Source organism: Pogona vitticeps, chromosome 5, assembly GCF_051106095.1.
Source record: "Pogona vitticeps strain Pit_001003342236 chromosome 5, PviZW2.1, whole genome shotgun sequence".
In the NCBI taxonomy this organism is placed as follows: Eukaryota; Metazoa; Chordata; class Lepidosauria; order Squamata; family Agamidae; genus Pogona; species Pogona vitticeps.
Genome location: NC_135787.1, coordinates 81,748,206 through 81,760,293, shown reverse-complemented (window position 1 = coordinate 81,760,293; position 12,088 = coordinate 81,748,206). Strand labels below are relative to the sequence as shown.

Here is a 12,088-nt window from a genome sequence, read left to right as displayed (position 1 = left end):
GTTAGGAAGGGCTGGCAGATTAAACTGCAGATAAGAACATCTACCGTCAAGAAAGATTATAAAGAAAAAGCACAGACAAGAGTCATTTTCAGCAAACAAATTGCATTTTATTCAAAATCGTTGCACGGTACCATTTCCCCCTCAAATGCTGTGCTCTCATTTGAGTTCCTATGAAGGTAATGCTGTTCAGAGGCTTACTTATAACACTAAACATTATTTTGCTTCACTTAGCACAATATAATCTATGCTCAGCACAGAGACAGAATACCATTTTTCATTATATGTCCAGACTGTTTCTATTTCTTTTTGCAGCAGACCAGTATGCTTCTCTTTAACATCTGAGATGCCTGATCAGGTGTTAATGAAGTCGATGACATTTGCACCCAAGAATCATATGAAGAAGAAAAAAGAGCATATTGTTTAGAAAGTTGGCTTCCAAAGCCTTGTTTTTCAGTAATGTATATTTATATTGCTGGGAAATTCAAATGAACAAAACAAAAGGCTTGATGGATTAAACCAAAGGCCTCTCTGTGAGCCACCTGGCTGGATTGAGACAACACAGTGTTGCTGCATCACATGGGGCAAGAAGGATGGGCTTAGGCAAGTCTTGAAGAAGGCTGCTGTAGTGAGCACACTGAAGCCTCTATTATCTCAGGCTTCCAGGAGGTGCTCACACTTTCACTCAGTTGCTGCCACCAATTATTCAATTTCAATACCAATTATTCAGTGAGACATGTGTTGCTTGAAAACTTAAACTTGTTTATTTGATCAATAAAATATAATAGGTAAATCACAAGATGCTAATCAATTTCTCTCACTCACTGAACTCACTGACACACAGAACCCTACTCTCACTGACTTTCTGGCTCACAGGCCCACAGACTCACCAATCTCCCCCCATACATCGTACATACACCTTTATATCCCACCCCTCCCCCTTTAGAACCACCTTCCGTTCCCTCATTGGCTGCTTTTCCACTGCTCAGCTGTGATGGACAGGTGAGGGCAGGGCTGAACGCTACATACCTCCCCCCTTAACAAGTTGTTTCATGGGGGAAAAGCTATAGTGCTTTACCCTCATGAACAACGAGGAGCTATACAATAATACATCATCCCAACATTACATTCAAACTTACCATAACATTTACATAAACAATAATTCAACATCTTACCTGCATGTTATACATTAACTTCACAATCCAGTTACTAGATCCATTACATACCTCAGCACTTCAATTGTCTATACAGGTGCTTACCCAACAACCACACATAACACTTTTAATATTTACATACATTTTTCTTTTGAATACACAGCATATAACATTCAACAATGTGTACATGAACATTTTATTGCTTTCACTACATTAACAAAGTCCATTTCCTTCTTCTTCAGCCTTTGGCCTTCTGCTACCACATTTTTGAGTCTCTTTTGTTGCAATTCTTAAATGTTCACAGAGCAACATTTATGACACATGAGTTCACTCTCACCACCAGGTTCTCTTCCTCTTCAAAAGTCCAAAACTGTAGTTATGGTGGACTAGTATTGTCCATAAAGGAAATGTCCTATCCTCCTGTGCCCCTTGTGATGTGGTGAAGTCCACCTCCCTCTGTACCTTTATGGTACTCACGACTTGTAAACAGCTGGGGGCCCTCACCAACCTGTGGCTTCCCTCTCCGGAACAACCTCAGATGAAGGATCTTGTAGTCATCTGCCTGGCTCGGTGCGGCTCCTGTCTGGAATCTGGACCTCTCCACGATGGTGATGCCTCTCTGGCCCTTGGGACCTCTCTGCAAGCGGTCTGCCTCCGGCACTGTCTTCCATCTCTCTTTCCGCCTTGTAATTTTAGCTGCTAACATGCTGCTCTTGGTTAAGCCCTTTAAGCAAGGCCTAGCCGGAACTAGCCTAATTTTCCATCCTTTTTCTCTCAGCACCCCTGGCTGGGTTAGGCTGGGTCTCACCCTATTTATCTTTCGATAGGTCACCCCTCTGCCTTCCCAATATGGCCATGCATGTTTTCACAGGGTCTTTTCCTTTCTCTTATTCTGGACAAACCTTGCATTCCAGCCCCAAAGTTTGGCTAGATAGGTTCGACCTCTATAAGGTGTAACCCACTGTGGGCGTGCATCCCCAGTGTCAAACCTGCGCACTACACCCCTGGCTAATCCAGGCTTGTTGGAGAAAACCTGCCTGACCCTCTGAAGCATGGCTCTAGCTCCTTTTTGGTTTTCTGGGGAAACTAAGGTACTGACTTGGTCCTCCTCTGATGGGTATTTGAGTTCACACCTTCCTTCCCTGCAAGGTAACTTGATTCTTTCCTTGTCTGCCCCTTTCAATGCTATCAAGACAAGGCCTCCTTTCTCATAGAAGGGCTTGATTATTTTCCCCTGGTCCCCTGTCTGGCTTGTCTTTCCCTCTAACATATTGAGGTAATCTCCCTCTTTCACCTGGGAAGTTACTCGCATCATCTTGTGAGGGGAATAGGTTCCCAAAATCTTGACGAGCTCAGAAGTAAACTTGATGCTACCCAACTGCCTCAGCAGACCATCTCCAATGTTCTGAGCCTGAATATTATTCAGGGGAACTCCTTTGGGATAATGTGCTGCACCCTCAGTTATATTCCGACTGAATTCGTTTCCCCTCAGGGTAACTCTGGGCAACCGTCTACCTATATCCAAACCACTGCGTTGTACTGAGTTCAAAATGGCAGGTAAAGGACATAGCCTGGCGTCAGTTTTGTCACTGCCCTCCTCTGGCCTCTGACCTCCTTCACCTCTCTGGCCAAATTCTTTTAACTGCTCTTCCTTTTTAAGGCAGTCACAGTTTTGTACTAATCTTTGGTTAGTATTTGTCCTGTCCATATGGGATATAAGGGTACCAGCATGCCCCTGCTCCTCTATCCCCACTGGATCTTTGAAAGGCACTACCAGCTGCTGGTGGTGATTCTCCCCTCCCCCACTGGGATCCACGAAGGCCTCCCTGTCCAAATGGTCTTTTCCTGGGAAGACCCTATCTGGACTCTCTGGGTTTAACTGCCTTTCACCATTAGGCTTAAAACACTGATACAACTTGGGATCCGTACTTTGTTCCCCTTTAAAGGAGTTTTCTAGTACTCTCTCCATTAGTACTGATTCAGCTGTAGGGTCCTCTCCCCTCAGGGTAACTGTGAGCAATGGTCCTACACTAACTTTTCCAAAGCAGCATTTCAGTGTGGAATCTGCTTTTTGTTCCTGAGTAAATGTATTATTTTGGGGATTACTAAGCTGTAGTAACTCAGCTGAGTCACTATTGTCTGCCATTATCTCCACAGGAGTTTCATCTTTTTCCTCGGCTGTCCTTTCATTTTCCTTTTGGGAACGAGTCAGTACTAAAACTCTCTTCATATGCTCAGAGAGATCAATCCCAATCAAAACCGCCGCTGGCAATTGTGCAATTACACCAGCCCTCCATTTTTCTTCCCACCCTTGATATCTGATGGGTTTTCAGCAACTGGCAGAATTACAGCTGCTTCTCCAATCCCCTTAACAGTCATACTTTCCCCTTTCAACATGTATTCCTGAGGGACAATATCAGGATGACATAAGGTTACTTGGGAGCATGAGTCCTTCAGAGCCATATATTTATTGTTATTAATATAAATACTATCAGCAGACGTTTTAAAAAGCTCTTGGTTCATTTTAATCAGGTAACAATGCCTAATTTCTGCCACAGGAAGATCTGGTTCTATATTCTCAGCTTGTGTAGGGAGCACAGCCTGGGTTGCCATGGCGCCTAACTCCTCCCTCTGAGTAGTAACCTGGTCCTGCTGTACACAGTATACAGCTTTAGGCTTAGGCAAATTTCCCTTTTGTGGCCCAACTTCTCTGTTTTTACCACACTGGGTTGAAATGTGGCCCTTTTCCCCACAGCGAAAGCAAGTTCTAAAGTTCATTTGATCATTACCAGAGCTCTTGACTCCTTTTCCCTCCAAATTCTGGTGTCTGTTCTGGTTAGGATCTGAGGGCTTGCCTACAAAATGGCCCCCTATCTTCTGTTGGTTCTTAAACTGCCCTCTGAGATTTTTATTTGTGTCCTCCCAAGTTTTCCTCACAACTTTTCCCTCAGAAAGGATTGGTTTTCTAATATGGGAAATAAAATCAGCGGCCTCTCCCGCCTCTTGCAAATTTCTGGGGTTTCTTCTCCCTGACTAGATACCTCAGTTCTCCAGGTAGGAGTGAATAAAACTGCTCCAGTCCAATGATGTTTTTAAGATCCTGTACTGTCTCAACTCCCTCCTGTAAAAGCAATTTGTCCAGCTATCTGGTCAAGTTTGCCCCTAACTGAGAGTAAGACTCTTCAGGTTTCTTTGTCAGAGCCCTGGACTTCTGTCTCAAATGCTCAGCATTGATGCCTGTGGCAACCCCAGACCTACTGGAGTATCCCACCCTGTAGTTATGCTGCCACCAACCATTCCCTATAAGGAGTCACACAGACCAGGAATAGATTTTAATAAACAAAAGAACAAGGTTTATTGAAACAACCAACAGGGTAAACAAAAGGATCAGGTAAATAGGAAACTGGAACTTGGTATAGTCCCAAACATACACATACAACAGATTGGTTCCCACTGAACACTTTAAGGTAACGCACAGACCCTGAACCTATCAGTTCTGGCTACCTAGATAGAAACCTGAACCTATCAGGTATGTACTAACTGACAAACAGTTGTACCCAGTCTGACACACAGACTCCAACTCCTCTTCTCCACACAAGCTCCAAATATATATACAGTACAGCTCCTCCCCCCTGATGTCCCGCCTTCCACTCCCCATAGGATGGAACTTTCCCTCCAAACCCATGACAGACAGGTACCATCAGTGCTGTATGTGACACCTCCCCTCTTTATAAGTTGTTTTGCGGGGGAAAAGCTAAAGTGCTTTTCTCCAAAAAACAACCAGGATCAAAACACAAAACAGTTATACATTATAACACAATCCCATAACCCATACTTACTCACTCTAGGTCAAACATATCACTTATGCATTTAAACATTAATATTTGCAATACATTAAGTTACCTTTATTAATACAAACCAAGCCTGTTCAATAAACAGGTACATTTAACTTTTGGTCACCAAAATATACACAGTCCATGGTTTCTTCGCCGTCTTCACTCGTCAGGTCTTCTTGACAAGGCGTCAGCAACACAGTTCATTGACCCTCTGACCACCTTCACTTCAAAGTCAAAATCTTGCAGGTTTAAAGCCCACCTCATAAGTTTACTATTATGGGTTTTCATTGTCTTTAACCACTGCAGTGGTGAGTGGTCAGTGCACAGAACAAAATGTCTTCCCCAGATGTAAGGTTTGGCCTTCTGAATCGCGTATACTATGGCCAGGCACTCCTTTTCCACGGTTGCTAAATGTCTCTCACCTTTCTGGAGTTTCCTACTCAGGTAGGACACTGGATGCTGGTCACCATTTTCATCCTCCTGGCAAAGAACTGCTCCTACCCCGCTGTTAGACGCATCGATGTAGATGATGAACTCCTGGTCGAAGTCGGGAGCACGCAGCACTGGATAATGGATGAGCGCCTCCTTCAACCTCCGGAACGCCTCCTCACAGTCGCTGGTCCACGGGATGCGGTCATCAGTCTTCTTCCGCGTCAGATCGGTCAGCGGAGTCGCCATCTCGCTAAACCTTGGGATGAACTTTCTGTAGTAGCCCACCAACCCAAGAAATGATTTGACTTTTTTCTTGGTGTTGGGTCTGGGCCAATCACGAACGGCTTCTATCTTGGCCTCTAGGGGTTTGATCACTCCTCCCCCTACTATGTGACCCAAGTATTTTATTTCTGGGCTACCCAGCTGCAGTTTGTTCTCTTTGCAGGGCCTAAGCCAAAGCACTTCCTCCCCTGGGTTAAAGTGCCTCTCCCTGGCTTTCTGGTCATACCAGGTTTTCTGTCTGACCTTCTGAGCTTGCAGGTTTTCTGCTGCTAGCTCTAGGTTTCTCTTCAGGTCATTCATTAAAGTGTCTATATACGTCACAACATCTTGTGGGTCACCCTGGGTGATCTGCTCCCAATTCTGCTTGATTAAATCAAGTGGACCTTTCACTTTTCTCCCAAACAAAAGTTCAAACGGACTGAACCCGGTACTGGCTTGGGGCACTGATCGATAAGCAAACAAAAGGGATTGCAGCTTCTGGTCCCAATTGTTTGGATTCTCTGCCAAGTAAGCCCTAATCATGCGCATCAGAGTCCCATTGAACTTCTCCGTTAACCCATTACTTTCGGGGTGATAGGCAGTGGTTTCCTTGTGTTTAATTCCACAGATTTGCCATAACCGTTTCATGAGCTTTGATGTAAACGATGTGCCCAAATCTGTGATTATTTCTGAGGCAAATCCCATCCTGGACATATACCCCACCAAGGCATCTGCCACTGTGTTAGTTTCGATGTTAGTCAAGGGAATGGCTTCGGGGTACCTCGTGGCATGGTCCACAATGGTGAGAATGAACCGGTTCCCCCTCTTTGTGGCCTTGGGCAAAGGTCCCACAATATCCACTCCTATACATTTGAACGGGGTGTCAATCACAGGCAAAGGGCACAACTTCGCTTTGGTCATGTCACGGTTATTCCCCTGCCTCTGACACACATCACATTGTTTACAGAACTCCTTGATCTGCTTCCCTATTTCAGGCCAGTAAAAATTTTGTGTGATTCTCTGCTGTGTTTTGTTCACCCCTAAGTGCGCAGCAAACATGTCAGAGTGCCCCCTTTGTAAGATCATGGGGCGATACTTTTCAGGTACCACTAGCTGACTTCTGATCCCATCTCCCCCTTTTGAGATATTCATCAGGGTCTCTCTATATAAAATTCCCTTCTCCTCGTGAAATCTCACTGGGGTTTCAGGTGTTAACTGGGTGTCTGTCACCTTTTCAAAACACTTTCGGAGAGTGGCGTCTGCCTTTTGCTCTTGGCCAAATTTGCTGTCTGTGGTTAAGGTTTCTGCCACAGCTTCGGGACTACCCTCATCTGCTTCAGTCTCGGGCTCTTCAGTACCCCCCTGACCTGTCCCCGTGGTAGCTTGTGAGCGTGTAATCACTAGCACCCGTTTCACATGTTCAGCCAGGTCATTTCCCACGAGCACGGCTGCTGGCAGAGTCGATGAAATCGCTAGACGCCAAACTCCCCTCCAGCCTTGAAAGCTCACAGGTACCTCAGCTACTGGCAGTGAGATCACCTGCCCCTCAATCCCTGCCACCTTCAGGCTCTCATTTGGGATTATATGCTTCCTAGGAATAATGTCTGGATGGCACAGGGTCACCTGGGAACAAGTATCCCTTAGCCCCCTATACTGATGGTCAAGTATTCCTACGTCCACCCCAGCGGTCTCAAACAATTGCGAATCTGTCCTAACTAGTAAGCAGCGCTTGACCTCTACAAGAGGACCATTTTCCCCAGCCTGATCAGCAGATGTAACTGGTCCAGAGTGAGTCGCCATGGCAACAGGCTCCCTCAGTGGCAAGGAGCTTTGCTCTGTCTGGACACAGAACACAGCTTTTGGCTTGGTTCCACTCAAATCATGAGGCAAATTTCCCTTTAGCTGCTTTAATTTCTCACACTCTGAGATTAGATGGCCCTTTCCTTGACAGAAATAACATTTTCTGCTGTACTTGGAGTCTTTCTCATCTGTTTTTGGTTTTCCCTCCAAAATCTGAGGTCTTGGTGGTTTCATGTCAGAGGGCTTCCCTTCAACATGGGCCCCTCCCCCTTGCTGGTTTTTCCCTGGTCCCTGAGAGTACCTGCTGTAGGTTTCTTTGGGCTTACCCACAGTTTTCCCCTCAGCACCTAAGGGCTTCCTTATTTGGGAAATAAAATCTGCGATCTCCGCCGCTTCTGTCACAGTTCTAGGTTTCCTCTCTCTCACATGGAACTTTAGTTCCCCATGCAGGACTGAATAAAATTGTTCCAGCGCTATCAGGTCTTTGAGCTGCTGGAAGGTCTCTGTCCCCTCCTGAGACAGCCATTTCTCTAGCAACCTCACCAGTTGGGCCCCCACTTGGGTAAAAGTCTGCTCCGGTTTTTTTGTGAGTGACCTGAATTTTTGCCTCAGCTGTTCAGCATTTATCCCATGCCGGGCAAAAACCAGTTTTTTAAACTCAGCGTAGTCTTTCAGCAGTTCCACTGGCATCTCGGCATAGACTTCTGCCAGGCTGCCACTGATTAAAGATCGCATAATGGTCATCTTCTCAGTTTCCCTTACTGAGAAGTCCACAAACGCTCTTTCCACGAGGGAAAAGAACACCTCAGGGCAATCTCCCTTGTTGTACACAGGGAATTTCTTCAAGTCAGTTTTAGACAAGCTGCCTTCCCCATTCCCTGGGTTCCCCTCATTATTATTGTTATTCCTATTTCTACTCATTATTTCCAGCTTCTTCAGCTCAAACGCCATTCTTTCTAACTCCAACTGTCTCTGTTTCTCTTCCCTTTCCATTTCAAATTGTCTTTGTTTCTCCCTTTCCCTTTCCTCCATTTCCCTCACCCTCAGTTCATGCTGTTGGGCTAGGAGCATTTTTCTGAGTTCTGAGGTCAGTTCTCCCGTGCTCTCATCCTGCACTGAGCCAAATGCCTCCTCAGAACCTTGGTCTCCCTGTGGTTCTCTCACTTTCCCCATTTCTGCCATTTGGCTTCGAGTCAAGGGCATAATCCCCCCAGAACAGGCTGCCTTCAAAAGTCACGCCTCAAAATAAAATGACGACTTTTTTCCTTTTGCCTCAGAAACAGCCTTCTATAGACTGCTGCTGTCCCTCCAGCACCAACTTGCAACTGTTGCCAGGCAGAATCCACCCCCTCTGCTAGGCCTCTCAGCAGACAGGCTAGATCACTGTTACTTCACGCAGCTTTGCCTCAGCCCTTTCCCGCCAAAACGGGTTGCCTCAGAGCTCCCTAATCTAGTCCCCCAACCTGAGTTTGCACGTTCTTCCACTAGCCTACCTCCCCGTGAGGTAAGCCTAGAAGATTACCTACGCGCCCTCAGATTTTCCCTGACTAGACCCCCCTTGCTCTGGGCACACTTGCCAAGGCTTTGCTGGACCACTGGACAACTGGACCAGTCGTATCCCACACGCTGGACACCAATCAATGTGGCAACCCCAGACCTACTGGAGTATCCCACCCTGTAGTTATGCTGCCACCAACCATTCCCTATAAGGAGTCACACAGACCAGGAATGGATTTTAATAAACAAAAGAACAAGGTTTATTGAAACAATCAACAGGGTAAACAAAAGGATCAGGTAAATAGGAAACTGGAACTTGGTATAGTCCCAAACATACACATACAACAGATTGGTTCCCACTGAACACTTTAAGGTAACGCACAGACCCTGAACCTATCAGTTCTGGCTACCTTGATAGAAACCTGAACCTATCAGGTATGTACTAACTGACAAACAGTTGTACCCAGTCTGACACACAGACTCCAACTCCTCTTCTCCACACAAGCTCCAAATATATATACAGTACAGCTCCTCCCCCCTGATGTCCCGCCTTCCACTCCCCATAGGATGGAACTTTCCCTCCAAACCCATGACAGACAGGTACCATCAGTGCTGTATGTGACACCTCCCCTCTTTATAAGTTGTTTTGCGGGGGAAAAGCTAAAGTGCTTTTCTCCAAAAAACAACCAGGATCAAAACACAAAACAGTTATACATTATAACACAATCCCATAACCCATACTTACTCACTCTAGGTCAAACATATCACTTATGCATTTAAACATTAATATTTGCAATACATTAAGTTACCTTTATTAATACAAACCAAGCCTGTTCAATAAACAGGTACATTTAACTTTTGGTCACCAAAATATACACAGTCCATGGTTTCTTCGCCGTCTTCACTCGTCGGGTCTTCTTGACAAGGCGTCAGCAACACAGTTCATTGACCCTCTGACCACCTTCACTTCAAAGTCAAAATCTTGCAGGTTTAAAGCCCACCTCATAAGTTTACTATTATGGGTTTTCATTGTCTTTAACCACTGCAGTGGTGAGTGGTCAGTGCACAGAACAAAATGTCTTCCCCAGATGTAAGGTTTGGCCTTCTGAATCGCGTATACTATGGCCAGGCACTCCTTTTCCACGGTTGCTAAATGTCTCTCACCTTTCTGGAGTTTCCTACTCAGGTAGGACACTGGATGCTGGTCACCATTTTCATCCTCCTGGCAAAGAACTGCTCCTACCCCGCTGTTAGACGCATCGATGTAGATGATGAACTCCCGGTCGAAGTCGGGAGCACGCAGCACTGGATAATGGATGAGCGCCTTCTTCAACCTCCGGAACGCCTCCTCACAGTCGCTGGTCCACGGGATGCGGTCATCAGTCTTCTTCCGCATCAGATCGGTCAGCGGAGTCGCCATCTCGCTAAACCTTGGGATGAACTTTCTGTAGTAGCCCACCAACCCAAGAAATGATTTGACTTTTTTCTTGGTGTTGGGTCTGGGCCAATCACGAACGGCTTCTATCTTGGCCTCTAGGGGTTTGATCACTCCTCCCCCTACTATGTGACCCAAGTATTTTATTTCTGGGCTACCCAGCTGCAGTTTGTTCTCTTTGCAGGGCCTAAGCCAAAGCACTTCCTCCCCTGGGTTAAAGTGCCTCTCCCTGGCTTTCTGGTCATACCAGGTTTTCTGTCTGACCTTCTGAGCTTGCAGGTTTTCTGCTGCTAGCTCTAGGTTTCTCTTCAGGTCATTCATTAAAGTGTCTATATACGTCACAACATCTTGTGGGTCACCCTGGGTGATCTGCTCCCAATTCTGCTTGATTAAATCAAGTGGACCTTTCACTTTTCTCCCAAACAAAAGTTCAAACGGACTGAACCCGGTACTGGCTTGGGGCACTGATCGATAAGCAAACAAAAGGGATTGCAGCTTCTGGTCCCAATTGTTTGGATTCTCTGCCAAGTAAGCCCTAATCATGCGCATCAGAGTCCCATTGAACTTCTCCGTTAACCCATTACTTTCGGGGTGATAGGCAGTGGTTTCCTTGTGTTTAATTCCACAGATTTGCCATAACCGTTTCATGAGCTTTGATGTAAACGATGTGCCCAAATCTGTGATTATTTCTGAGGCAAATCCCATCCTGGACATATACCCCACCAAGGCATCTGCCACTGTGTTAGTTTCGATGTTAGTCAAGGGAATGGCTTCGGGGTACCTCGTGGCATGGTCCACAATGGTGAGAATGAACCGGTTCCCCCTCTTTGTGGCCTTGGGCAAAGGTCCCACAATATCCACTCCTATACATTTGAACGGGGTGTCAATCACAGGCAAAGGGCACAACTTCGCTTTGGTCCTGTCACGGTTATTCCCCTGCCTCTGACACACATCACATTGTTTACAGAACTCCTTGATCTGCTTCCCTATTTCAGGCCAGTAAAAATTTTGTGTGATTCTCTGCTGTGTTTTGTTCACCCCTAAGTGCGCAGCAAACATGTCAGAGTGCCCCCTTTGTAAGATCATGGGGCGATACTTTTCAGGTACCACTAGCTGACTTCTGATCCCATCTCCCCCTTTTGAGATATTCATCAGGGTCTCTCTATATAAAATTCCCTTCTCCTCGTGAAATCTCACTGGGGTTTCAGGTGTTAACTGGGTGTCTGTCACCTTTTTAAAACACTTTCGGAGAGTGGCGTCTGCCTTTTGCTCTTGGCCAAATTTGCTGTCTGTGGTTAAGGTTTCTGCCACAGCTTCGGGACTACCCTCATCTGCTTCAGTCTCGGGCTCTTCAGTACCCCCCTGACCTGTCCCCGTGGTAGCTTGTGAGCGTGTAATCACTAGCACCCGTTTCACATGTTCAGCCAGGTCATTTCCCACGAGCACGGCTGCTGGCAGAGTCGATGAAATCGCTAGACGCCAAACTCCCCTCCAGCCTTGAAAGCTCACAGGTACCTCAGCTACTGGCAGTGAGATCACCTGCCCCTCAATCCCTGCCACCTTCAGGCTCTCATTTGGGATTATATGCTTCCTAGGAATAATGTCTGGATGGCACAGGGTCACCTGGGAACAAGTATCCCTTAGCCCCCTATACTGATGGTCAAGTATTCCTACGT

General features: G+C 46.1%; 1 protein-coding gene across 1 annotated transcript; it reads right to left on the bottom strand.

Annotated features, from left to right (window-relative positions):
• Positions 1-8,143: 8,143 nt before the first annotated feature.
• LOC144589438 (uncharacterized) lies at positions 8,144-11,577 on the bottom strand. Its single transcript, XM_078394036.1, has one exon. The coding sequence runs from the start codon at positions 11,562-11,564 to the stop codon at positions 9,879-9,881; it is 1,686 nt and encodes a 561-aa protein (XP_078250162.1). The 5' UTR covers positions 11,565-11,577; the 3' UTR covers positions 8,144-9,878.
• Positions 11,578-12,088: the final 511 nt, after the last annotated feature.

Bases quoted from the DNA above. Each gene is read 5' to 3' on its own strand.
- LOC144589438 (XM_078394036.1), bottom strand. From the start codon at position 11,564: ATGAATATCTCAAAAGGGGGAGATGGGATCAGAAGTCAGCTAGTGGTA.